This window comes from Acanthochromis polyacanthus, chromosome 2, assembly GCF_021347895.1.
Source record: "Acanthochromis polyacanthus isolate Apoly-LR-REF ecotype Palm Island chromosome 2, KAUST_Apoly_ChrSc, whole genome shotgun sequence".
NCBI lineage: Eukaryota > Metazoa > Chordata > Actinopteri > Pomacentridae > Acanthochromis > Acanthochromis polyacanthus.
The window spans coordinates 33,035,350-33,062,992 of record NC_067114.1 but is presented as its reverse complement, the minus strand read 5'-3'; the positions used below and the strand labels follow the sequence as shown (position 1 = coordinate 33,062,992).

Sequence of the window (27,643 nt, the reverse complement as noted above, 5' to 3'; positions counted from 1 at the left end):
GAGCGTGTCAGTGTTGAAATATGTGACTTGTAGAGAAGGATTTGTACACCTGTAAATATGATTTTTACACCTGTAAATATGATTTGTGCACCTGTGGGAAGAAAAAAAAATCGACACATACAAGAAATTATTGTACAAGTACACAACTCATAGAGTGTGGGAAATCAGATTTGCTGATACACATACAAATTCAATGTACACATACAAATTCAATGTACACAACTACAAATTCGATGTTACAGGTGCTCAAACATTTTGCACCTGAAATACCTCCATAGCGGTGGCAAACACCTTACAATGAGTTGGTGGTATAATAAATTTGTTAAGCAGGAAGCTACACTATTGGTTTTAAAAATGCATTTAATTTTGTGCTTGTCTAGAAGAATGTGCTCTATATAACTTTCTAACTTGGTTTGGTTTGTTGAACTTATACAAATCCCATCCCAACCAAATTGTGTGTGTTGATTTATATCTATCTAACTTTTATCTATTCAAAGGGCATGTCCCACCCTCTGAAAACTAGTCTGAATGTACATAAGCATTTCACTGTGACTTTAGTTTCTGCTAACTCAGCTGCTGTTGAGGTTGGGTGTATGCCATCAAGCTCACAGAGCTGCTGCCTTAAGGCCCTGTCACACTCTAGCGTATAGAGCCAGCGTCTGAGGAACGTATGGACTTTTTGGGAATATGCTGACATACACTGAAACACGCTGAAACACGCTAGGGGTACGCTGGAAATACGTTTCTAGTATGCCGGGATACGTCGGTGTACACTGATGTATGCTGACGGCCAAAAAATTTTTTGAACATGCACAAAAATTTTCAGTGTATGCCGACGTATGAATTTTACGCTCCTCATATGTTCCTCATACGCTGAACACGCTAGAGGTACGCTGAAGGTACGTTACACATACGTCGACTACGCTTCTCATACATTGAAATTCAGTGAGTCAGGAAACCTAGCATTAGAGGAGCGTATAATGAACGTGTGTCTGATGTGTGTCTAACGAATGGCTAACGTTATGATGGTAGTTCTAATGACAGTCTAACGTACTCAACTTATGCCAAACGTGTTCTGAGCGTACAGCCAACTTATCCCATGCGTACGTATGACCAGCTTATGGTTGAATTGAGAAATGAAGATCACAGAGCCTTCAGGAACTTCCTACGCATGCCTCCAGAAATGTCTGATAAACTGCTGGACAGGGTTGGTCCCAACATCACCAGCTGTGTACGCTCATCATACGTGTGGCTGACGTTCCGCATACGTTTCTCATACGTCGGAGGTATGCTGATATACGTTACTCATACGTCGGTATACGTCCAACTCAAATACACATCACATCACATACGCTCACATACACTGACATACGCTATGCATACGCTACTCATACGCTGATGGTACGCTAGGCTCACGTTACTCTAATGGTCATTAACCGAAAATCGACCGCATACGCTGAAAAGTTGTGCGTAAACACAATTTTTTGAAATATTCTATACGTTCCTCAGACGCTGGCTCTATACGCTAGAGTGTGACAGGGCCCTTACCACCACTGGGCAGGTCAGACCATATCTTGGTTTATCTGTAGACCTGTTACAAACCTTATGTGCAGAGATAGCCTGCAACTAAAGTCAAAATCAGAAAATGGACTCCTCAAGCTAGTGAAGCTCTAAGGGACTGCTTTGAATCAACAAACTGGAATGTGCTTCTGGAAACAGATGAGGACAGTATGAACATTGACAGACAGGCTGATTGTTTTACTGAGGACATCAACTTCTGTAGAGACACAGTCATACCTGCAAAGACTGTTCGCTGTTTCCCCAATAACAAACCCTGGATCACACGCAACATAAAGGCAATCCTCAATCAGAAAAAACAAGCTTTTAGAGATGGTGATAAAGAACGGCTCAAAGAAGTGCAACATGAGTTGAAAAGGAGACTGAAGATGGCAAAGCTGGAATACAAAAGGAATTTTCAACACAGCAACATCCGTGATGTGTGGAGAGGGATCAGTATCATCTCTGGACGCAACAATAAAAAGAGGAGGGAGCCAATAGTGGGTGATGTGGAAACAGCTGACAAACTCTCCCTGTTCTTTAACATATTTGACACTGTGGACACACCTACTTCCACAGTTGCTTCTCCTTCTTTTCCTCAGCATATGGAAATCCCCACTATAGCTCCTCCTTCTCCTTCTCTGTCTCCTAGACAAACTCGATTTCCTGCAGTTTGCTTACAAAGAACACATTGTGTCCTCTTCATGCTTCACCGTGCCCTGTCTCATCTGGAGGAACTTGCAGTTTTTGTTAGAATCATGTTCTTTGATTTTTCAAATGCATTTAACTTCATCCAACCCATCATACTCAAAGACAAGCTCACAGACATGGGAGTGGATCCTTCCTGTGTTTCTTGGATCATAGATTACCTGACAGGAAGGCCACATTTTGTCAGGCTGGGGAACTGTGTTTCTGGGACATTAATGAGCAGTACTGGGGCTCCACAAGGAACAGTCCTGGATCCATTCCTGTTCACACTGTATACATCTCACTTCAAATACAGCACTGAGTCCTGCCACATTCAGAAATACTCTGATGACACTGCTATTGTGGCATGTATCAGAAATGGACATGAAGCCGAATACAGGGATCTGATAAATGCCTTCAGTGACTGATCCAAATCCCCTTTTCAGTCAGTGAACACTTGTGGTGTGGACATCGAGGTGGTGACATCGTATAAATATTTAGGTGTCCACCTTGATAATAAGTTGGACTGGTCTGCAAATGTAGACTTGATCCACAGAAAGAGCAAGAGCCGACTGTTTTGCTTCAGAAAACTTCAATCATTAGACATCTGCAGTAAGATGCTGCAGATGTTTTATCAGTCTGTGGTAGCAAGTGTCCTGTTTTATGTTGCAGTCTGCTGGGGAGGCAGTATAAAAAACAAGGATGCAAGGCGTCTGATCAAACTGATTAAAAAAGCTGGCTCTGTGGTTGGAATCAGATTGAACACATTGGACAATGAGGTCTAGAGATGGGCACTGAGCAAGATGGAGGCCATTCTTACAAACATGGATCATCCACTTCACATCTGCCTCAATGAACAACGAAACATCAGTGGACGGCTCCTATCCCTGCACTGCAGGACAGAAAGATTCAGAAAATCTTTCTTACCATCAGCAATTACAGTAGACTATTCAACTTAAAAGTAAACAGATGAGAACCCAGACAATTGAATTTCCTTTGGGTATTAATAAAGTTATTTGTATTTATTGTATGTGAATGATATATATGCTGGCATATATATCATTGTCATTGTCATGTTGTTGCATGCTCGCACTGTCAAAGTTCAACAAATTTGAACTTTGACCCCCGCATGCTATCATGTATGAACACACGGCCAATAGAAACGAGGCATCTCTCCTGGCGCCGAAGGCAAAGTGGAGGAAAAATATTATATCCCTTCTCAATTCCTTCATCCAGTTTCCCAATTCCCTACATAGTGTTTTCTTAGGTTTATCTTTGGTAGAATAAACTCTTCAAACTGAAATCCTGGTCTGTTGTATTTCCTGTCTGCGTTAGGTCTCTGGTATTCTGTGACACTCTTGTGTTTGGGTTCCAATGGAAAGTATGCACAGATCAAAGCACCTACCAAACCAGCAGCCACTACTTTAATTACAACTCTGTTTATGAATTTTAAAGATGTGGATGACAGAAACTTATTGTACAGTCTCTCTTCATAACAAGCATTTCATTTAAACGCTATTTGTGTTCCCGATTTGCCTGGGGACCAGACAGCCTTTATATTCTGTATTACAAATACACATAAAGTCAGTCTGGAACTGCTCCATTGAACCAAATCTAGCCCAGAGGCGGGACTACCGATCACAGCTTGAATTGGAGAGAGCCAATCAGCGTAACACATGTGACGCAATCACTAAGCGACCTAACAATTGCCTTTCCGCCATGATGTTTTGTAGTTTTAACAGCTTCCTTCGCCGTACAGGGGTCCTGAGGAAAATCTAAGCTCTCCCTTTCAACAGTGGAGGGCAGCATTACGCATTCTATCGTACAGCCTGCCGGAATTAAAAATACATCCTTTTTAAAAAGAAAAGCTTTAAGAGCTGCTTCTTGTTGAGGTTTTAAGGACAAATTCAGCCCGTGCAAAACAGAGGAAAGCGCACGAGAGAAACCTCGCTCTGTTGCGGTCGCCAACTCGGCCCTGAAGATGACGCATCGTTAACTCCCGCCTCTGGTGCTCTGATTGGTTCGGTCTGATCTGCTCGGAGCTTGAAAACCTGTCAAAATGTGTCAGTGGAGGAGGACTAGACCGTATTCCCGTATATCCCTTATAACGGGAATATAGTCTAGCTAAGCTAGGCTAGTTCCTGATGCCTTTGCCGTCAGCATGCTTGCAGTGCAGCCAGTCCACCTGATCATACATCTTGGTCTATATGCAGAAGGGTCAAACCCTTGCAGACTGAAGTGGATGACAAAATGTACATGACATGAAAAGCAGGGACGGATCCTCACAGGCCTTACACTGTCTGCATTTGCAAAGGCCTAAGTGGATGTGCATGCATGATATACGTCAACACCGATCTACTCTATCTATGGAATGCGTTGTTCCAGTAAACTACAAATTCTTCATAGCAACAACATAAGACTCTATAGTTATGCCAGAAGGTCTAAATCCGTACAGACGCACAGACGCTATTTGGGCTAAATGCATTCAGCTCATCATTGTCAACATGCTAATATACAATGTTAAGGAGGTATATTGCCAACATTCACTGTCATGCTTTAACGCGATAATATGCTCACATTAGCCATTTGATGCTGGACACTAAATGTAGGTGAAATTATAAAAATCTGAAGTATTAGCAAATTTAACAGTTTCCTCTGATAATGGTGCTTGGTTTAAAAAAAATCAGAACACAAACATGAGAACATTACATTCTGAAGGGAAACATGAATGTCTGAACCAATTGTTATGGCAACAGTTTTTGAGAAATTTTACTCAAAATTACAAATATCTATGTACATCATGGTGTCACTACAATACAGCATCTGAGAATAAATACCTCTAGCAAATGGCATGTTAATACATTCAATACTGACTGACTTATTTCAGACAAGATCAGTGGTGGATGGACCATATAATGCATGAGAGAGAAGATTCAAAGTTTGCCAAAAAGCTTTCTCTTACATTAGCCTGTTTTTCTAAGGCACATACAGTCCCCAGCAACAGTGGACAATGGACAACTTCCACTTGCCTATTACTGGAAACATTAAAGCACATTCATGTTATCAGACACTACTTATTTAAATTTATTGCAGGTGACCCTTCTGTCAAGACACAAAGTAGAGCCTAGACTGTCATGCAGAGACCCATACAGATATGCTCTTTCTCACATGCTGTGTCATCCAGACTAAAAGTGTGTCTCACCTGTTTGAGGGCCTCCTGTTTGCTCTTGCTGAGCTCTTCATATTTAAGTTTCCATTGACTGAGTTCGGCCTCCAGCCTCTCAATGCTCTTACTTAGAAGAAGCTTGTCTCTAGAGAAGACATAATAATAACACATTAGTGATTTTCAACACTCAAATTTACAATTCTGGTGCCAGGGTGAGCTATTATGTGAATGAGCAAATATCTGCAAAATTTATTTTTCTTTTTTTACACTTTACATTTCCACAATAACCCTTTTAACCCTAACACCTGCCAACAGGGTGGAAAGGTACAGGTTCATTTTTTATGAAATTATGCTGTTCCATTCCGGAACCTGCGCCTGTGAAAGTGGCTGCAAAGTTTGGTGTCTCTTAACTGTTTTCAGTTTTTGCTGTATTTTTGCTATATTTTTTAAATATTTTGTCGTGTCTTATCGACTGCTGATGGAGGTTTTTGCTGGGAGAAGAATTTATTCATGAGAGGAGCTTTTTTCATTAAGACAGAACAAATCTGGACTGCAACATCCAATTCCAGTGGACATCTTGAGGTGTTTTCGTGGTTGCCGTGCTGGTGCAAAGGTGAAGGCTAGGAAATGGAGATACAAGCCCTTTCTTCCATCAGTCATCATGGGAAACGTCAACTCTTTGCCAAACAAAAGTGACGAGCTGGAGACATTGGTGAAGACGGACAAAACATACCGTGAATGCCGTCTCCTGTGTTTTACTGAAAGCTGGCTGAATCAGAACATCTCAGACTCAACTGTGGATCTATCTGGCTTCACCCTCATAAAGTCAGACAGAGATGCTAAAGCTAGTGGCAAGAAGAAAGGAGGCAGTCTGGCTTTATTTGTTAACCAGAGATGGTGTAACTCCTCACACATAACGGTTAACGAGAAATTGTGTTGTCCGGATATTGAACTGTTGGCAGTTAGACTTCGGCCATATTATGTTCCAAGGGAGTTCAGTCACATCATAACAATACTTGTATACATTCCACCCAAAGCAACTGACTTGGTTCCATGTGATGGTTTGCATGATACTGTAGCTAGGATACAGACTCAACATCCTGAGGCACTTGTAATAATATCAGGAGATTTCAATCATGTCAGCCTCTCCTCTCATCTGACTGGATTTACACAGTTTGTTACCTGCCCTACCAGAGAGAATAAAACCATAGACCTGCTGTATGCCAATGTCAAAGAAGCTTAAAGAGCTACTGCCTTACCACCACTGGGCAGGTCAGATCATAACCTGGTTTATCTGCAGACCTGTTACAAACCTTGTGTGCAGAGACAGCCTGCAACTAAAGTCAAAATCAGAAAATGGACTCCTCAAGCTAGTGAAGCTCTAAGGGACTGCTTTGAATCAACAAACTGGAATGTGCTTCTGGAAACAGATGAGGACAGTATGAACACTGACAGACAGGCTGATTGTTTTACTGAATACATCAGCTTCTGTAGAGACACAGTCATACCTGCTGTTTCCCCAATAACAAACCATGGATCACAAGCGACATAAAGGCAATCCTCAACCAGAAAAAACAAGCTTTTAGAGATGGTGACAAAGAAAGGCTCAAAGAAGTGCAACATGAGTTGAAGAGGAGACTGAAAGTGGCAAAGATTGAATACAAAAAGAAGACAGAGAGGAATTTTCAACACAGTAACATCCGTGATGTGTGGAGGGGAATCAATACCATCTCTGGACACAACAATAAAAAGAGGAGGGAGCCAATAGTGGGTGATGTAGAAAGAGCTGACAAACTCAACTTGTTCTTCAACAGATTTGACACTGTGGACACACCTACTTCCACTGCTACTCCTCCTTCTTCTCCTCAACATATGGAAATCCCCACTATAGCTCCTCCTTCTTCTCCTCTGTCTCCTACACATGTCTCCACAGCTGCAGCCACTTCTGTTCCAGCACCTATATCCGTCTCTGTCACAGAGACAGGGGTGATGTTGGAGCTTCAGAGACTTTGCTCTGGGAAGGCAGCTGGCCCAGATGGTGTATGTCCAAGACTGCTTAAAGACTGTGCTGCACAACTGTGTCAACCTCTCCACAGGATCTTCAACCTGAGTCTACAGCTGGGGCGGGTGCCTGCTCTATGGAAAACATCCTGTATTGTACCGGTACCAAAAATCAAATGTCCGGCTGAACTAAATGACTACAGACCTATTGCTCTGACCTCACACATCATGAAAACTCTGGAGCAGCTGGTTTTACGTCTACAGAGAATTGAGGTCAAAGACAAACTAGATTCTCTGCAGTTTGCTTACAAAGAACACATTGGAGTGGATGATGCCATCCTCTTCATGCTTCACCGTCCCCTGTCACATCTGGAGGAACCTGGAGTTTATGTGAGAATCATGTTCTTTGATTTTTCAAATGCATTCAACTCCATCCAACCCACCATCCTCAGAGACAAGCTCACAGAGATGGGAGTGGATCCTTCCTGTGTTTCATGGATCACAGATTACCTGACAGGAAGGCCGCAGTTTGTCAGGCTGAGGAACTGTGTTTCTGGGACATTAATGAGTAGTACTGGGGCTCCACAAGGAACAGTCCTGGCTCCATTCCTGTTCACTCTGTATACATCTGACTTCAAATACAGCACTGAGTCCTGCCACATTCAGAAATACTCTGATGACACTGCTATCGTGGCATGTATCAGAAATGGACATGAAGTTGAATACAGAGATCTGATAAGTGCCTTCAGTGACTGGAGTCACAAAAACTGCCTGCTACTCAGCGCCTCAAAGACAAAGGAAATGATCATAGATTTCCGCAGATCCAAACCCCCTCTTCAGCCAGTGAACACTTGTGGCGTGGACATCAAGATGGTGACATATAAATATTTAGGTGTCCACCTTGATAATAAGTTGGACTGGTCTACAAATGTAGACTTCATCTACAAAAAGGGCCAGAGCTGACTTTATTGCCTCAGAAGACTTCAATCTTTAGACATCTGCAGTAAGATGCTGAAGATGTTTTATCAGTCTGTGGTAGCAAGTGTCCTGTTTTATGTTGCAGTCTGCTGGGGAGGCAGTATAAAGAACAAGGATGCAAGGCATCTGAACAAACTGATTAAAAAAGCTGGCTCTGTGGTTGGAATCAGATTGAACACATTGGACAATGAGGTCTAGAGATGGGCACTGAGCAAGATGGAGGCCATTCTTACAAACATGGATCATCCACTTCACATCTGCCTCAATGAACAACGAAACATCAGTGGACGGCTCCTATCCCTGCGCTGCAGGACCGAAAGATTTAGGAAATCTTTCTTACCATCAGCAGTCAGGCTATTCAATTCAAAATTAAACAGATAAGAACCCTGACAACTGAATTTTCCTTCGGGGATGAATAAAGTGATTCTATTCTATTGTATTCTATTCTATAAATGAAGACCCCCCCCCCCCCCCCCCCTTTGAAAAGTAAGATTTTAATCAATATCTCTACAAACACAAGGACAATTTCCTAAATTTTGACAAAACTAAGGACATATGTTTAACTCATAACATGAAGGTAAGGTTAAAAAGGTTAATAGTGAGAGACCCAGTGAGAGACTCAGAGACTGTTTCCAGACCACAGACTGGAGCGTGCTCTACAGTCCTCATGGAGACGACATCGATGGCCTCACGCACTGCATCACAGACTATATCAGCTTCTGCGTGGACAGCACTGTGCCAACTCGGACGGTACGGTGCTTCTCCAACAACCACCCCTGGGTCACCCCTGAGCTCAAAGCCCTCCTGAACCAGAAGAAATGGGCTTTCATATCAGGGAACAGAGAGGAGCAGAAGAGAGTGCAGCGTGAGCTCCAGTGGCAGATCAGAAGGGCCAAGAAGGACTATGGGAAGAGGCTGGAGGAGATGCTGGTTCAGAACAACGCGCTGGACGTGTGGAGAGGACTTAAGAACATTTCTGGACATGGACAGAGTGCCAGAGGGACAGCTGATGGAGACCAGCGAAGGGCGGATGAGCTGAACTGTTACTTTAACAGATTTGACTCTCCCCCCACCCCCTCTGCCCCCCTTCCTGCTCCCCCCTCTTCACACATCCCCAGCCCAGCAGACCCTCCCCTTCCTGCGACACCTTCACCGGCCCCCAATTCACCCTCACGGACTATTCCCACCCCCTGCAGCCCACCTCACTCCCCCCCTCATTCCCCCCTCTCCTTCACACCGGGCCAGGTGAGGAGAGAGCTGAGGCGACTGAAGCAGAGGAAATCTGCAGGACCAGATGGCATCAGTCCCAGGCTGCTGAGGACCTGCGCGGACCAGCTCTGTGAGGTCCTCTGCCACCTCTACAACCTGAGCCTCAGCCTGGAGCGGGTCCCCGTCCTGTGGAAAACCTCCGGCGTGGTCCCAGTCCCTAAAACAGCTCACGCCAAGGAACTGGCCCACTAGACCTGTCGCCCTCACCTCCCACCTCATGAAGACCATGGAGAGGCTCCTCCTCCACTACCTCCGCTCAGTGGTGAGCTCCGACCTGGACCCGCTGCAGTTTGCCTACAGGCCCAACATGGGGGTAGAAGACGCTGTCATCTACCTGCTGCAGCGAGCGCTCACTCACCTGGAGAGCGCCGGCAGCGCTGTGAGAGTCATGTTCTTTGACTTCTCCAGCACCTTCAACACTATCAGGCCGGCGCTGCTGCGGGGGAAGCTGGTGGACGTGGGAGTTGATGGACATCTCGCTGCCTGGACCACTGACTACCTCACTGACCGTCCACAATACGTGCGGCTGCGCGGCTGTGAGTCAGAGGTGGTAGTCTGCAGCACGGGGCACCGTCCTCTCGCCCTTCCTCTTCACCATCTACACCTCGGACTTCACCTACAACACGGACAGCTGCCATCTCCAGAAGTTCTCCGATGACTCCGCCATTGTGGGCCGTGTGTCTGAGGGGAACGAGCTGGAGTATCGGTCGGTCATCATGGACTTTGTGGACTGGTGTGAGCGCAACCACCTGTGCCTCAACACCAGTAAGACGAAGGAGATGGTGGTCGACTTCAGGAGAAGGACACTCCCACATCCACCAGTGAACATCCAGGGGCAGGACATTGAAACAGTGGACAGTTTCAAGTACCTGGGTGTTCACCTCAACAATAAACTGGACTGGTCCCACAACACTGATGCTCTGTACAAGAAGGGCCAGAGTCGCCTCCACCTTCTGAGGAGGCTGAGGTCTTTCGGAGTGTGCAGACCTCTACTAAGGACTTTTTATGACACTGTGGTAGCCTCTGCTCTCCTCTATGCTGTCGTCTGCTGGGCCCCGGGCAGCACAGAGCGGGACATGAAGGGACTGAACAAGCTGACCAAGAGGGCCAGCTCTGTCCTGGGCTGCCCACTGGACTCTGTGATGGATGTGGGTGAGAGGAGGATGTTGACCAAGCTCTCATCCATCATGGACAACAGCTCCCACCCACTGCACCGGACTGTAGTGGAGCTGAGCAGCTCCTTTAGCACGAGACTCAGACACCCTCAGTGCAAGAAGGAGCGCTACCGCAGGTCCTTCATCCCCACTGCCATCAGACTATATAACACTACTGTGTAGTTGTTATTATGTGCAATATTTATTATCTTGTTCTTGCACTTTCGTGACGCTTTGCACTCCTCTGTTTTTTGTTTCTAAGAGCCCTGTAATGTTAAATTTCTCCTTTGTGAGATTAATAAAGTCTATCTTATCTTATCTTATCTTAATACAACTCCGATTACAAAATCTTCAGTTTTACTCAAAGTAGTTGTTGCAAAAATGAATACACCCCACAATAAAAGAATAGGATAGAATAGAAAGGCCACTTTATCGTCAAACAGAGTATATATTAGCTGGTGCATCAAAATTTTATTTCTAATGTGCAATATATACACATACACACCTGCATACATACACACCTGCATGCATTTATTGCACAGTAAGAAGTAGCAGCAGTTTTTTTGCAGTGAAACATAGCAGCAGTATTGCACAGAGAAACACTGAATGTAGCAGCTATTACAATACACAGTGAACTGTGGGTGCCCCTGCCCAGAAGGATTATGGTGAATTAAAGAGTCTGATGGCTTGGGGTAAGAAACTGTTGCAGAACCTGGCTGTTCTCGCTCTGGTGCTGCAGAACCTCCTCCCAGAGGGGAGCAGGGAGAATAGTCCATGGTGTGGGTGTATGGAGTCTTTGATGAGGTTGCGGGCTCTGCTGAGACAGCACTTGTGTGCAACATCCTGGATGGTTGGAGCGAGGTCCCAATGATCTTCTCTGTCACATTCTGTAGCTACTTTATATCTGAGGCCCTGGAGCTGCCAAACCAGATGGAGATGCAGCTGATCAGCACATAGGTGGTGGTCAGTATGGGAGGGGACAGCTGTGCTCTCTGCATCCACTGCAGGAAGTGCATATTTGCTGAACCCGTTTAACCAGAGATGATGTGTGCAATGACCAGTCTAGACTGTCCGTAAACCCCCAGAAATTTGGTGCTGCTGACCACCTCCACAGCTTCATTGTCTGTGATGAGAGGTGAATGGCTGGGCTGCTTCCTCTTGAAGTCAATGATCAAGTCCTTGGTCTTCTTGACATTCAGATAACAATCAGTCTGATTGTTCACACCACACAGATCATTGTTGTCGCGAATGAAATCCACTATTGCTGTGTCATCGACAGACTTGATGATGTGATTTGAGGCGGATGTAGAGCAGCAGTCATGTGCAAGCAGCATGAACAGTAGCAGGCTTGGAACACATTCCTGTGAGACAGAGATGGAGCTGGAGACAGTGTTTCTCACTCATTGACTGCGGTCTGTTAGTGTGGAAGTCTAGCAGCCAGTTGGGAAGATTGTGTTAAATGCTAAACTGAAGTCAGGCAACAGCATTCACATGTGGATGTTTTGATCCTCCAGATGGAGAGCAGACGAGATAGCATCCTCGGTGGAGCGGTTCAGCCGGTGAGCAAAACTGATGTATGTCGTCCTTTACCAGCCTCTCAAAGCACTTCATCATTATAGGTGTAAGTGTCACAGGGCAGTAGTCGTGGAGGCAGGTGATGGTGGATTTTTTGGACACTGGTGTGATGGTGGCGGATTTAAAACATGATGGAACAACAGCCTGCTCGAGCGAGGTGTTTAAGATGTGCGTAAGCACCTGTGTCAGCAGGTCAGCACACTCCCTGAGTACTCTTCCTGGAATGTTGACAGGGCCTGCTGCCTTGCAAACATTCATTTTTCCCAGGGTCTTATGGAATGCAGTCATGCATAAAAAGTACTGCATCTATCATGACCTCCATGATTTTTAAAGACAGCACCAAGTCTTCTAGGCATGGAATGAACAAGTTGGTGGCATATTGCAACATCTATCTCTTCCCGTTCTTCAAGAACAATCTCTTTCAGAGCCTGGATACTGGATAGAGGGTGTTGCTCAAATTGTCTCTTCAGAATTCCCCATAGGTTATCTGAATTGGGTTCAGATCAGGAGACATATTTGGTCACTGAATCACTTTCACCGTGTTCCTCAGAAATGCAACAGTGGCTTTAGACATGTTTTGGATCATTGTCATGTAAGAAAAGTGCGTGACAAGCAAGGGCACAGAGTGATGGTAGCATCTTCTCCTTCAAAATAGAGCAGTACATCTGTGAATAGATGATACCATCAATGAAATGCAGCTGCCCGACACCAGCAGCACTCATGCAGCCCTACATTAGGACACTACCACCACCATGTTTCACTGTAGGCACCATGCAGTTTTCTTTGCACTCCCCACTTTTGCGGCACCAAACTGTTATGAAGCCATTAGTTCTAAAAACATCTATCATGGTCTCATCACTCCAGAGTATAGAGTCCCAGTAGACTTCATAATTTTCAGCATGGGTCCTGGCAAATCCCAAACGGGCTAAGGGCTTTAGAAGAGGCTTCCTCCAGGGATGACACTCATTCAAGCTATTCCTCTGCATAGTAAGCAGTATTGTGTCACGGGACAAAGTCACCCCAGTTTGGCTTTCTCCTTCTTTAGCTAACTGCAGAGAACTTGCATGGCAATTTTCTTCAACTCTTCTCATCAGAAGACGCTCCTGTTAGGTGTTAACTTCCATGGCCTGGATGTCTCTATGAGATGGTGGCAGTTCTATCTTTGTTAAATTTTTGTATCATTTTTGCTACAGTATTCTGACTGATAAATAAAGCTGAGCTGATCTTCTTGTCACATTCACCTTTCTTGTGTAAAGAAATTATTTTCTTTCTCAGGTCTTGTGACATTGCTTTTCCATGTGGTGCCATTGCTGAGAGCACGTAATTGGAAGGGGTGTTCATTGTTTAGTAATGCCCTTTCATAGTCAACTGTCTGCAGGACACCTGTTTAATGAATAATTAGACTCACCTGTGGTTGAATCCCTGTTAATTGGAATTTTGTAGTTTAAAATTTAGTTTTGCTCTTGAGACTTTCATTGAATGACTTTGTTAGAAAAATTACTTTATTATACTTACAAATTAACAAATCTTGTTTGCAATCAATGACTCCCATTTGTGGGAGTATTTTGTCATAAAATATCCTATAGAAAATGTTGATTCTGAAAGGAAATTTAAGGTTTTCTGACAAATTTGTTTGTCTGTACTCATTTATGCTGAGCACTGTATATTGTATTAACCCTTTAAGCTTCAGTCGATTCCAGCCGTTTTCAGTACAAAAAAATCGCTAATATTCTATTTTTAAATAAAAAATTACGAAAAATACAGGGAATATTGGACGGGCATCGCGAGGTGCATTTCCTTGAAAATGACCGATTCGGGGATTTTATACCGACTTCAGGACATGTTTTGGATAAAATAGTTTACTGGCTTGTGTCATCTGGATGTAAAAGGTTGGATTATGGCCGTTTTCTGTGGAATCTTTTTTTTTGTGTGTAATAATAAACCCGGAAATGTGAGTCGCGCTGTGTGCGTTGAAGCCGTGTATAGAGAACGGATGGATGAATATTCGTTTTTGTCGGACAAATGTGTTTTTCTCACCCGCTGTGGTAATCGCATCTGAAAGTGGTTTATACCGGCGGATTCATGAGAATTTAAGCTTTCCATCGGTGTATAGTGTTTGTATAATCGTGTTTGCAGCCGTCGGACATTCTTGAAATTCCTATGCAAATTAGTAGGTGTACCGCCAGCGATACACTGAAGCTTAAGGGGTTAAAATTGGCGATATTACATCAGTCATCAGAGCCAGAAAGCGTGATAACAGAAGCATTGGATTTTCAACTTTCTGGTCATTGAAATACTAATCTATGAAAAAAATTCTGTGCTACTTGGCAAACCGTGACACTATTAGTAACTCACTGCAACAAACCATCATGTGACAAAAATTCCGTGACTTTTTGACTCAAGTGGGGTGAACTGCAGACAGTGTTTTCACATAGGAGATGAGCATGGAAACAAATTAAAAATAGTATGTACTGAGTTACAGTTTTTCAGTACTGGTATCACTCGTGGGCACTTTCACATGTTAATTTCAAGTTTAAAATCTTTACTTTTTAAAGCCTTATTAAAAACATTTTTGAGTTCTCTCTACATCTGGCAATAGTAGTGTTGTTTCCATAGAGGTAAAGGATTTTAAAATGCAGTTAAAGATGAGCCAACAGTGAGAGAAAATAAGTTTAGGGCAAAAATCGCACAGACTATGTAGTTCAGAGAGTAAGAACTTTTGTGAACATCAAAAGAAAAAACTCACTGGTCATCACAGTCTTCCTTCATGATTGGACAATATTACACTGCAGATTACTGTCAATGACAAACACATTTTGACTAAAATATCTCAAATTTTCACACTAAGTGTATAAAATGGTGAGGATGCCTTTTCTGGCTTTTGCTGCTGTGAGTAGCTGCACAGTGGGGGAAAAGATGCTACCATATAGGAGGTTTAAAAAAGCACAAAAAATGATGTGTAAGTTTGATGGAGTGGCAGTAAAATGTCCTTCAAAGTAAAACTACTCATTATGCAGACTGACCTCTTTTATTATTCATGTTCTGTAAAGCGTCTTGAGACAATTTGACCTGTAATTGGTCCTATATAAATAAAAATTGAATTGAATTAATTGAATTATTATGCTGTTAGATATTGAATTGTTACTACTGTTGCACAGGACAGAAAGCAGCAATTACCAATAATAGTGGAGAAGCTGAATTCAACTATTAACATACTCTTAGGTGGTTTAAATTATCAGAGTGTATTGCAATTTATATGACAAACATGTTCATATGTAAATAAGACATCTGCAGAATAACTAGTAACTACAGAAGGACCTCAACTTACGTCTGAGTGCCGTTTCTACGGTGTGATGTAAGTCAATTTCCGCCATAAGTCGGAACTCTGGCAAAAATGTAAACATAGCCGTTATGTGCATCGCGTTATGATCTGTTCTTGGTAAAATACATGAATATCAATGATTTTCAAGCATGTATGAATCATTTTACAAGAAGATAACGGAATATTGTAATGGCCTGATATTGTTTTTGATGTTGAGATTCCAATGGTTATTGTTCAGTTCAAGATCTAGCTAATGTCAGTGAACATACCATGTTTAGTTAGCTCACCTCTGATTGGCTGACAGTCAGTAGTAGTGTGTGTGTGTTGCTCTGTGTCGTGCCAGTGTGTGTGTCGAGTGAGAGAGAGCTGGGAACAACGGCTATTTCTGGAGCTAAGTTATCAGGTTTTTGTAGTTATTTTGGCATTGGCTTTAGCCCACAGTAGCCAGTGTCAAGCTTCAATAAATGACCAGAGAACGGGGTTAAGTCTCACTCATTAATCACAGAGCGTCATCACAATATGTTGCACTGTTTTTACAACTTGACCGATGTTTATTGGTGTTTCGCTCCAAGTGTTTTATTATATGTTAATTCACTTCCATGGAGATGCCATCAGAAGGGTCTGATTTATGCTTAGGAGCCATAATGAAAGGAAAAGGTTAGTCAATGTTAGCACCGCGTGATGACATATTTGTCCAGTCTGCTCATCAACTAGTTCCACGTATCTACTTCCAACGTAATGACAAAATGCCGTATGTTTAACCGAAGACCGTCCCATAACCAGTTCCGATGCAACAACAAAGCACCGTAGATCGATGACGTCATAAATCGAAGACCTCCTGTATAAGTAAGATTAATGCAGAGAAAGAAGCAAGTACTCATCGTTTCCCCCTAAAATGTGGCAGAGCAAAAAATCAGACAGCATCATCTAACAGAAACTGCATTCCACCATGTTCTTTCAGATTGTGCTACAGTTTGGAGTTTTCTGTGTCTCTTACTCTCTTTCTTTGAGCAGAACTTTCTGGGACTCATCCAGGCGAAGCTGCAGGGCATTGAGTTTGCTGGAGTCTTCATCCACCGTGGTTATGTCTTCCCACAGTTGCCTGCTTCGTTCCTGCCGGCTCAGAGCAGTGGATGAGCGAGAGCCAGCTGGGTTAACACCACCACTACCGGTGTGACTGTCCCAGGTCTCCTGTGTGTCTGTGCCTGGGGTCCTGGAATGCAGGACAGATTCCAACAACTCCAGGTCCTGATACAGCAGAAGAAAAAGACAAGGAAGGGAAAATGAGACTGTTTTGCTGATAAAAATGACATAGTGCACACTGGGATATTACTGAAACCCAGATATCATGCTGATAATGATGCAAACAAAATCCAGGACAAGAATCTTCTTTTAATCGGTTTCTGCTTTAAAATATAGGCAGATATTGGTACTTAAAGCGCTGATTGTTACATTAATAATGAATAATGAGTAAATGAAAGAGAAGGAGAAACAATTCAAATGGGAAAAATAAGAGAGACCTTGATGTACAATGCCAATGTCATGAATAGGTCATCAATTAGATGTTAACAAAAGTAATTATATCCATATATCCAATAATATCCAATGTTTTGAAAATTGGTGCGACTTTATTTAAGCAGTTTATTCCAATTTCCTGTCAAATATTTTCAGTTTTTGTCACAGAGATATGCACAGTCAATGTCAATATACAATGAGGCTTTGAGTGTGAGCTTTTCACTGCCACTTGTATTTATTAGCAGTTTCCAACTGCATATCCCAGCTTGAGAAACATTTACCCTCCATTCCATTACTCTTGACAAACATCAGCAGGGTTTAACGCTTCCTTTCATTGTCAGTCCCAACAAAAACTGAAGTGTGGTCTTGTTTGCATTCATATGGACCTACAGTATTTTGAAGGGGTTAGAATTATAGGATTTTTTGGGGAATTTTTTGCTCTTCCGTTACTATTTTCCACTCCACCCTCTGCTCCTCCCTACCAAAGATGCAAATCATACTCTTCTATCCAACCAATTATCTGAATTTTTGCCAATGTGCTCTCACAGTAGAACTCAGAGTAGTTTCTCATGACCAAAACTAAACTAGAAACGTAGAGTTTGTCCTCGTCCCAACACACTAAATCTGGCTGCTTTGGAAGTAAAACAGTAAAACTTTGAATGTTTCTCTACCCTTCATCTTTCACAGCATCTGACAGATGTAAAATATTAATGCTCTGTCTCCCACAGGTTCCCTAACTTTGCATATGTCTCCAAGCTATTCATCATGGTGCCTTTGAGTCTCTACAAAAGCAATGCCTGTCTATAGTCTGGAGGTTAATCCCAAAAAATAGGCTTTTGACTTCAAGTCATGATGCAAAGGTTCCCTTTGGTATGGAAGTACCTTAGGGTCATACAAATAAATTTATCCTAAGACACAAGTGAGATCACCTTTTGTATTGGAAATAAACAAATTTTTTCAAAGGTAGTGTCTACAGATACGGACCCGTACCCGTAGCCTGTGGGCTACGGATACGGTACTTTCCATTTGCCAGACAGATACGGACCCATACGCGAGTCTCGCGAGTCAAGAAGCTGCTAACCACTGCAAACTGTTGAAAGGTAAGCAAAGGTTAAGGTTAGGGTTAGGTTTAGGGTCCGTACCTGTAGTACCGATGCTACGGGTCCGTAACGCTAGCGTCTACCGGGAGTCACGTGACCAGATCTCGCGTATCTGATTGGCAAATGGAAAGTGCCGTATCCGTAGTCCACAGGCTACGGGTACGGGTCCGTATCTGTAGACTGCTTTTCACAAGTGAGTGTGTGGTCTGTTGGAAAGTCTGATACCAGCATGAAGGAAAGACCTGCGGTAACGCTCCTTCACACACCTGGCATAATCAGTCTGTCACTAAAGGAGCTGTCTGGTGCCCTCAGAGTTTCCTGCATGGGGTGGGAGAAGCTGTCCAGCAGGGATGTTAGCTTGGCTAACATCCCCCTTTCTCCCACCACCGACACTGGATCCAGGGGGCTCCTCTGGACAGGGCAGGCCGTCTTGATCAGCCGATCAAGTCTCCTATTGTCAGCAGCTGTGATGCTGCTGCCTCAGCAGACTATTCCATAAAAGATGGCTGATGCCACCACAGAGTCATAGAAAGTCTTCAGGAGTGTCCTCTACACCCCAAAAGACTGCAGTCTCCTCATTAGACAGAGTTTGCTTTGACCCTTCTTCTAAAGTGCTGTGGTGTGGTCTGACCAGTCCAGTTTATTGTTCAGGTGCACATCCAGGTACTTGTATGAGTCCACTCTCTCCATGTCCATGCCCTGGATGTTCACCAATGGTGGATGTGTGTGACTGCGCCTGTGGAAGTCCACCACGAGTTCTCTGGTCTTTCCTGAGTTGATCTGGAGGCAGTTCCACTGGCATCAGTCCAAAAAGTCCTGGTTCAGTTCTCTGTACTCCTAATCATCATCATCTGAGATGAGACCGACGACTGCAGAGCCATCAGAGAACTTCTGCAGATGACAGCTGGCTGAGTGATCCATGAAGTCTGCAGTGTACCGGGTGAAAAGAAACAGAGCCAAGACCATTCCCTGTGGGGCCCCTGTGCTGCAGACTACCATGTCAGACTCACAGTCCTGTGTCCTCACAACCTGTGGTCTGTCTGTGAGGTAATCCATTATCCTACCCAAGAGGTGGTGATCCACCCCTGTGACCTCCAGCTCGTCCCTCAGAAGAACCGGCTGAATCGTATTAAAAACACTGGAGAAATCAAAGAACATGATTCTCGCAGTACTTGCAGGCTTCTCCAAATGGGACAGAGCTCTGTCCAGGGGGAAGATGACAGTGATTGCAATCATGTTTTTAAAAAAAAGCTGTAGATAAGATCCAGGACCCTCCTGAAGTGGTGCGAGTCACTATGTAGTGCAGGTGATGAGTTAAAATCCTGCCATGTGGCACAAAAGCTGCAGAAATGCTGTTGCATCACAAAGGCTACTTCACCCATCAAAATCATACATGTTGCCACTGTTCACAGAGTTGCCTACCAGCCCCACTATGGCTTGGCATGGAATGAAAGTCCTCAGACAAACAATCAGCTACCGTAGTCCAGGTCAGACATCCATGCTCCAGAGATTTGTCCCGATGCACTGTGGTGTATCTGAGGACAACATCACAACTGTGGATGCTGCACAACTCTCCCTTTTCTTTCACAAAGGAAAAGATCTTCACCACATTCCACCAAGTAGTGATGCACTCCATCAGCACCTCCTTCAAGTAGCTTATCAGATAAGAAAAATTTGTGAAGGGACATAATATAAATATGGCTAAGAATAATGGAGGGCCTTGGTATCACAAATCATGTTTCTCTTTGGCTGTAAGGCACCTTGCAAATGCTGCATGCAGAGGCTGCTTTGCATGTCTTTTTGTAGATGTCATGGCTCATGTTCCCACTGTTGTGCAGACATCTAAATAGACAATCACCTTTGGGATGTATTTACACTAAGCTATTAGTCTTCATCACGAGAAAATTGTAGGTATGGCATTGGCTACTTCTAAAATATGAACATACACTCATGGAAATAAATGTTGAGACCACCCTTGTTTTCCTCAGTTTCTTGTTCATTTTAATTCCTGGTACCACTAAAGGTACATTTGTTTGGACAAATATAATGACAACAAAAGTAACTAATGAGAGTTTAATTTCAGAGCTGATATCAGAGATTTTCCATGGTTTTCTTGATAATAACCAAAATGACTTCAGTTCTTCCATTAATAACTATGGCATTGTACTGCCAAAAAACAGCTTTTAGGGTTCCATGTTTTCTTTTCTGTCTGTTTTAGTCCCATGATCCACACAAGAGTTAGTATTGATCCATAACCATTGTTTCTGATGACTGCAGCCATGCATTTTGGCATGCTCTCTACCAGCTTCTGACATTGTTCTGCTGTCACAGCAGCTCATTCCTGTTGCATGAATTCTAACTAATCTGCTTTGTTTTTGGGCTTGTGGTTCTCCATTTAGCATTTGATGATTTTCCACAGGTTTTCAGTTGGATTTAGATCTGGTGATTGAGCAGGCCAAGGCATGATGATAACGTTGCAAGTTATCATACAATTTTGTTTAGAATAGGACAGAGCGGTCCTTGGGTCAACATTTATAACATTTCTAGTAATTTTAGACCCCTAAAACCTACTCGCGAGTGTGTTTTTCTTAATTTTTAGCATTTTCAGAAGGCTCCTGTGGTCTGTAGAGAGTAGCTATGAGGCTGTGAGGCTACCTGTGATGTCACATGGTTGCTGTGAGCTTGTCTGCCAAATTTCAGCCATCAATTATGTCTAGAAGCTGAGAAAAAAGCAGTTAAAAAAATCCTAGACGAGGATTTAGGGGGTGGGTTTAAGCCCAAATTCTAAAAAATTCAAGATCCCATAAGTTTGGAACTAATAGAGCTAGAGCTCTAATTTTTTGCATGGAAAGTTGTTTTGCGTCTATCTTCCATCACAAGAAAATGTAGCCAATTTCTAGATGGTGCAGCAACACTCATTAATGAAACCACACGAAATGACCCTTAGTAGACTTTGAGTTTTGATAATGTATAGTAGGAGTGAGCACCCATTTTTGGGTCAACCATTTTTCTCTCATGTTTAAGTTAGGATAGGGAGGTAAGACTGTATTTTTCTGTTACCAATTTTTTGTTTCATCAGGCCAGTCTTGCTCAACAGATTACTGGGGCTTTTGTGTATTATTTTGGTTTTGTTCACTCTGAATTTAAGCTAAAACATTACCAATGCTTTGTTTTTGTTTGAACCACATCCTTTGTTAGCTCATCACCCTGACTGTAAATAAACACTTCAATTTTCTGAGAAAACGTGCGTTTGTGGCTGCTTGGACCAGTGAAAGACGGCACTTCATATTTCATTCCAGTGACCCCTACGCTGGGTGTAAAACATGCTATTCCAAAACTAAATGCTTTGTCATTTGTAATATATATACATTAAGTCGAGATGTGCCAAGTGGAAAACAGAGATGTGATGCTGCCACTGTCATTACAGATAATCCCCAACAGAGGGACCTGATGTGTAACAGATGTCTGTAGGATAAAGCATACTGTGCCACATGTGGAAGTACTCAGTGTGTGAGAAGCAGAACAATGGAGGGAGACAGGAAATGAGGCTGTGCTGTGTGCGAGCAGCAGCTAGCCACCCTTCCGAGAACACCTCTGTTGCCACCACTAACAGACACATAATCATGGTTGATTTGGAACTCTACAGGCCAAATGTATTCGTATGTGTGTTATCAAGAGCTGCTTAATCAAGATGAAGGCCTGTGTGTCTGATAGGAAAGGAGAGGGATCTAAAGTCACAGCTATTTTGACACAGAAATTTTCATTTTGAGGATACAGCACATGTTCACATATGCATGTGTGTATACATGGGCCTATACAACTGCCAAGAAACAGAGGAACCCACCACTGCAAAAAACACCATGTTGGAACTCCAGTAAGATCCAGAGTAAGTTATGAACACAGGATGTCAAAGCAGTGCATATTTCTTTAAGACTGCGATGAATAAAAAACAAATAATGAATCTTGATCACAACATATATACTTCTGCCTTTAACAATAATGTTGTTGTACTTTACAGTCTGACTATACAGCACCTTTTGGACACATTTAAGGCATTCAGTTTCAAGGAACTCTGCAACTGCTATTATTATCCCCATTGGCCTAAAAACTAGAAACTATTTATAATAGCACGCTCAGGGCATGAATAAAATGAGCAGCACTTTCATAGTTCAGCCCTGAAGCTGAATCAGTTTGTAAACTAAGAGGCCCAGCTGAAATTTCTCATACTGAATAAAGCCAGCTGCCATTCACCAATCCAACTAATCATACAATGTTTGTCTGTGGTAAAGAGCAAAAGCATACTGACAGCAGACAATGTGTCAGTATATTTTGATCATAATTATAGCTACATAACAATTACAGCCATGGCCATAAGTTTGGACACAGCATGACTTACTATGTCTGTTTTGATGTCTATTACAGAACATAACTAATATTTTTTGACAGCACCAGTTTAATTAGTCAACAAATCAACAAGGGATATAATATTATCAATAAATTCCAACAATTGGAACAACTTTATTCCCAAAACATAGTATTAGAAGAAAATAACAAAAAAAATGCAGTACTTTCACAACCGAATTTGGTAAGAATAACAAAATGACACCAAACTCTTTTGATGTTTTTTTTAAAATATGAAACTTAATATAGTTCTCAGGAGTTGTGTACTGTATTGTAAGTGACAATTTTGTGGTATTTTCTAAGATTCACAAGCGTTATGGTACTTGTGTCCAAACTTATTGCCATGGCTGTATGTGTGTATGAGGCAGGTACAGTAGTCGCAATAACAACAGTACAAACATGTTTTTTGTTGTTTTTTGTGATAATCAGTCCCTCCAGGAATTCGCGGTTGCGATCGCACGAATTCAAACCAACCAATCTCCGCAAATTTTGCGCGGCCTTGCAATTTTGTCCAATCACTGCAACTTTCCCGCAATTTTGGCCCACCTCCCATGAGTTCCACCCATCATAGCAGCTCCCAGCGCAAACCTAATGCACGTACGTCACCGAATTCCCTTCCTTGTTTCTGGTTTGAAGATGCAGACGTGTGATACTGTTTCTCATTTAACAACAAACATTACTGCTGAAGACCATGATAAACAATTAATTCACTGATGTTCTTCACCAAAGCGGAGTTAAACTGTTTTACAACCGTGCAATATTGTGGTGGAATACAAAAAAGAAAAATCATCGATTGATGCACACTTAAAAAAAAACATGAAACATATTAGAACGGCTGAAATGAGCAGACAACAGACCAGACAAATCACCATGATGGAAACTGTTGCATCCAGATGAGGTAAATTAGATTAATTATTCCGCCAGCCAGAGAACACGGCGAAGTTATGTGACTATCAGCGTGTGCGAATCCTTCCTCTGTTACCCACATCACTCAAAAACGGACTCAGGGATTTGAATGAAATTTTCAGGGTTGATCAGAAATGACACAAGGACTAAGTGATTAGACTTCGGCAGTGATACGGCTTAAGTTTGGATCCACAGATTTGTTAAGGGTTCATAGCGGCACTGCATCTGATTGTGGCACGGTAACCATGGCAACAGGTGAACGCTGTCTCAGCGGCCTGCTGATGATCACATCATTGCGATCCCACTACAAATCTACCTCTGTGGACGTATCGGAAATGACACAAGGAACAACTGATTAAATTGTGGGGGTGTTTCTGAGTCCCATCAATTCCGGTCGCCCGCTACATAGTTAGGTCACGCGATTCGGTATGTACACACGCAGAACACACACCTGTGTTCAGCGCAAGGTCAGGTAATGAACAGTCTTGGTGGAGGACTGCGCTCTCTCAGTGCTGTTCTTGTTAATTGACGTGACAAGCAGTGAGCGTGTGTGTGAACAATTGTGTGCCAGGAAGTGAAATTAACTTTTTAAGCCACTGACAGATATGTCCAAATTTTGTGCCGCAAATCTACCAACCACGTCATATTAAACCAGTATCTGGCTGCTGCTAATGTCCCACCATGGTGTGCCAGCTTTTGTGGAAATGGGTTGGAATGTTAAATAATTAATTTTGGAATAAATATTGTCAATTACAGTGTTGAAACATGTTCTACAAGCTGGAAAAAAGCAGCTTTTCAGCAATTGTCACTGTCTCCCGCAATTTCATCACAATAAATAAGCTTAAAACATCGTAACTTTTATTGCAATTATAATTAGAAAAGCTGCCGCGAATTCAGGCATTTTCGGCCACAACAATCACGAAAAACGCTCGCAAAATCCTGGAGGGACTGTATAATACTTTTCTTTGTACTACATAGCATCTAACATCTTAGGCAACGCTGGCTCTACCTCTTAGGTTTACTAATACATAACTCTGGTAAGTCAGTGAAACTTGATATTGTAACTCTTATTAGTCTTTCATAGAAAGTCCTGACATCACATCCAGTTTATCTGCTTCTCCACCACTTCCTCTGTTTGTATAGACCATGTATACCACATAGTCATCTTGAGTTTCCAATGCCTCATATAACTTTTATTGTCTATGATGAAATCATTGAAACAAAAGCATTTTCCTCACAAAAAACAATCATGCATTTTGTTTCTTTTATAAATTTATTACAAGTCTTTGAAGAATATGATAAGATTTGCTGGGTCAAAAAATATGTATGGAGCAGTTTAACTAAATGTTGTGCTTTCAGACAAACTTGTTTCTTCAGCCAAGTCACGACTTTGGTCTAAAATCTTAATCCCAACACACTTTACCCATTTCTTTATTACTTTTGATGTGTTTGGGGCCATTGTCTTGTTGGAATCCAACATCCATCTTTCCAGGACCCAACTTTCTGGGTGATGATTTCAGCATTTCCCAAAGAATGTGGAGGGAATCCTCCATCTTCATTAAAGGAGTAACAATTTACTTTGTGTAAATTACCAGTTCCACTTGCACCAAAACATCCCCTGAGCATCATACTGCCACCATCGAACTTGATTTTAGGTTTGGTGTTCTTGGGGTTAATAATCACCTTCTCTCCAGAAGACATATTTCTATTTATTTTTAGTAAAAAAGGGAAGTTTCTGTTTCATTTGACCACAGAACTTTCCTCCATAATGCATTTTCTTTTTCCATTTGATCAAAAGCAAACTTCAGTCAAGCTTTAAGGTGTCACTTCTAGAGGAAGGGCTTTGTTCTTCCTTGGCAGGCTCATTGCAGTGTAGAAAAATTTGTGTTCCAGCAGCTTCTTAACTGTTACAGACCTTCTTTAAGTGATTCTTGATTGACTCTTCACCCTCCTGACCAATTGTCTGTCATCAGCAGGTTATAGCTTGTGTTTTGTTTCTGCACAGAAGATTTTGAGATCTGAAGCGGCTTTGGTTCCAAGTGACTTTCCTGACTTCTTTAAGTAAATTTCCTTTTTTCAGATCTGCGATGAGCTCCTCAGACTCTCCCCCAGTAATGTTTGTGGTTAAAGAGTATCAAATGGGCCCTATTCAAACTGGCTCAGAGAAGTCATCAGCTGTAGCCAATTCTAATCACCTATGATAATTTAAGAGGCCATGCCACTATGAAAATTAGATTGATACAGCTTTCTACATGACCAAAACTAATTGATCATTTTGTCACAGAAGATCTATTAAAAAAAAATGGAATGATTAAATTGCATTATTGTTTTTTGTGAAAGATATGCCTGTGTGATTCCATCAGAGAAAATTGAAAGCTGTAGAAGGCATTGGAAACTCAAGACTGACATTATATGCATGGTCTTTACAAGTGTATGTAAACTTTACCACCACAATGCCACCAGTAGGTACTAGGTTGACCCTAGGCTCTCCATTCAGTTGATCGTGTCCAGAATTTCCTGTGCCCAGAAAATTCCCAGTGGAAGACTTCTAGGAGGTATCCTGATCAGATCCCTCAACCATCTCAACTGGCTCCTTTCAATATGAAACAGCAGCAACTCTACCCCAAGCTTGCTCCGGTTGTCCAAAGTTGTCACCTCATTTTTAAGGCTAAGCCCACCTAATGGAGGAAATTCATTTTGGCTGCTTCTATCGGCCATGTCATTCTTTCAGTTACTTCCCAGAGTCTGTGGCCACAGGTGAGTGTGTAGACATATATCAATTGCTAAATCTCTTGAATCAAGACTTTCACCTTCTGGCTCAACTCCATTTCACCACAATTGTCTGGGACAAGGCCCTATGTTTTCAGTATAAAATGGCCTTCACACAGCATTTCAGAGGGACTGAGTGTGAAATGTTAATGCCTACATTCCACACAAATTTGAATTACTGACGAGTGCATGTCCATGTCCAAGTGTCAGTATGGATAAGCAGTCACAATGAGGCATGGTCAGGTGTTAGCTATAGATTTAGGATAGTCTGCACAGAATAGGTTGACAGAGAAGTACTGCAATATCTGCAAGCTCACTGAGCTCCTAGGGATAAACAAGCATGGTGAGTGTGCCCATACATAGGTAGTGGGTACCCAGACTGATGGTGTTTATCGGAAGAGGACACCTCCTAAAGGCTGGGTTTATGCTTTCTGCACAAATGAGTTGCGTGGAAAATAGCTGCACGGAAATCTGTGTGAGAGAACGTGTGATTTTATACTCCATGCGGCATGTACTCCCAAACTGCAGGGAGCAGTGTATCGCAAACACACCGTCTACTCTACTACCAAATTAGAGCAGAAGAAGTTTGCCATGGTTTACATCACTTACAACATGGCATTTTATAATAAAATAAAATAATTTTAACAGTGAGTTTTAATTTCACACCACAAATTGTTCATAACCCGGTTATCATGGTGATCTCTGTGTGATGAATCGTTTAAGTGCCTGCATTTCTAAACTTCAGCTACGAGTAGGTCCTGGTCCTCTGCCATGTTTTTCCGCACAGCTCCGTCAACGGAGACAGAAAAATGTGGAGGTGCACGCTGCAGAAATTTTTTTGAGAAGGGCCGCTCGAGGGGGCTTAGCGGATAAAATGACGCAATTTGTCCGCACGGAGCTGCATGGACCTCATAGACGTGGAAAGCATAAAACAAGCTTAACACAGACACACTTCTAGGAGTGAACTAACAGAGCTGTATTTTATAATCCTGATGGAGACACAGTAGTCAGTGTGGCCTATATACACTGAGGCTCAGGTCACATGTACCAGCAGAGGACATCAGGCAGCACACTGACATCAGGGAGCTAACCATTCCATTTCATATTAACATGACTGGATCTATCACAAGGCTGTTCTCAGTGTGCACCCCGCAATCTCAAATCCTGCATAAGTAAATGCTCAACTGTTAACAAATGTGAATCACAATACTATGCAAATGAATTTGTGCTGTCACACAATTAA

The 27,643-nt window shown here is 42.5% G+C and overlaps 1 protein-coding gene across 3 annotated transcripts in view; it reads right to left on the bottom strand.

Annotated features, from left to right (window-relative positions):
• The window catches only part of ccdc102a (coiled-coil domain containing 102A), a 138,029-nt gene that overhangs the window by 37,914 nt on the left and 72,472 nt on the right, over positions 1–27,643 (bottom strand). For all 3 annotated transcript variants that reach the window (XM_051942097.1, XM_051942103.1, XM_051942111.1), the window contains exons 4-5: positions 16,707–16,957; positions 5,447–5,555 (exon numbers count right to left, since the gene is read on the bottom strand). In XM_051942097.1, the coding sequence (XP_051798057.1) occupies positions 5,447–5,555; positions 16,707–16,957 (360 nt within the window). The remainder of the gene's footprint in view (positions 1–5,446; positions 5,556–16,706; positions 16,958–27,643) is intronic.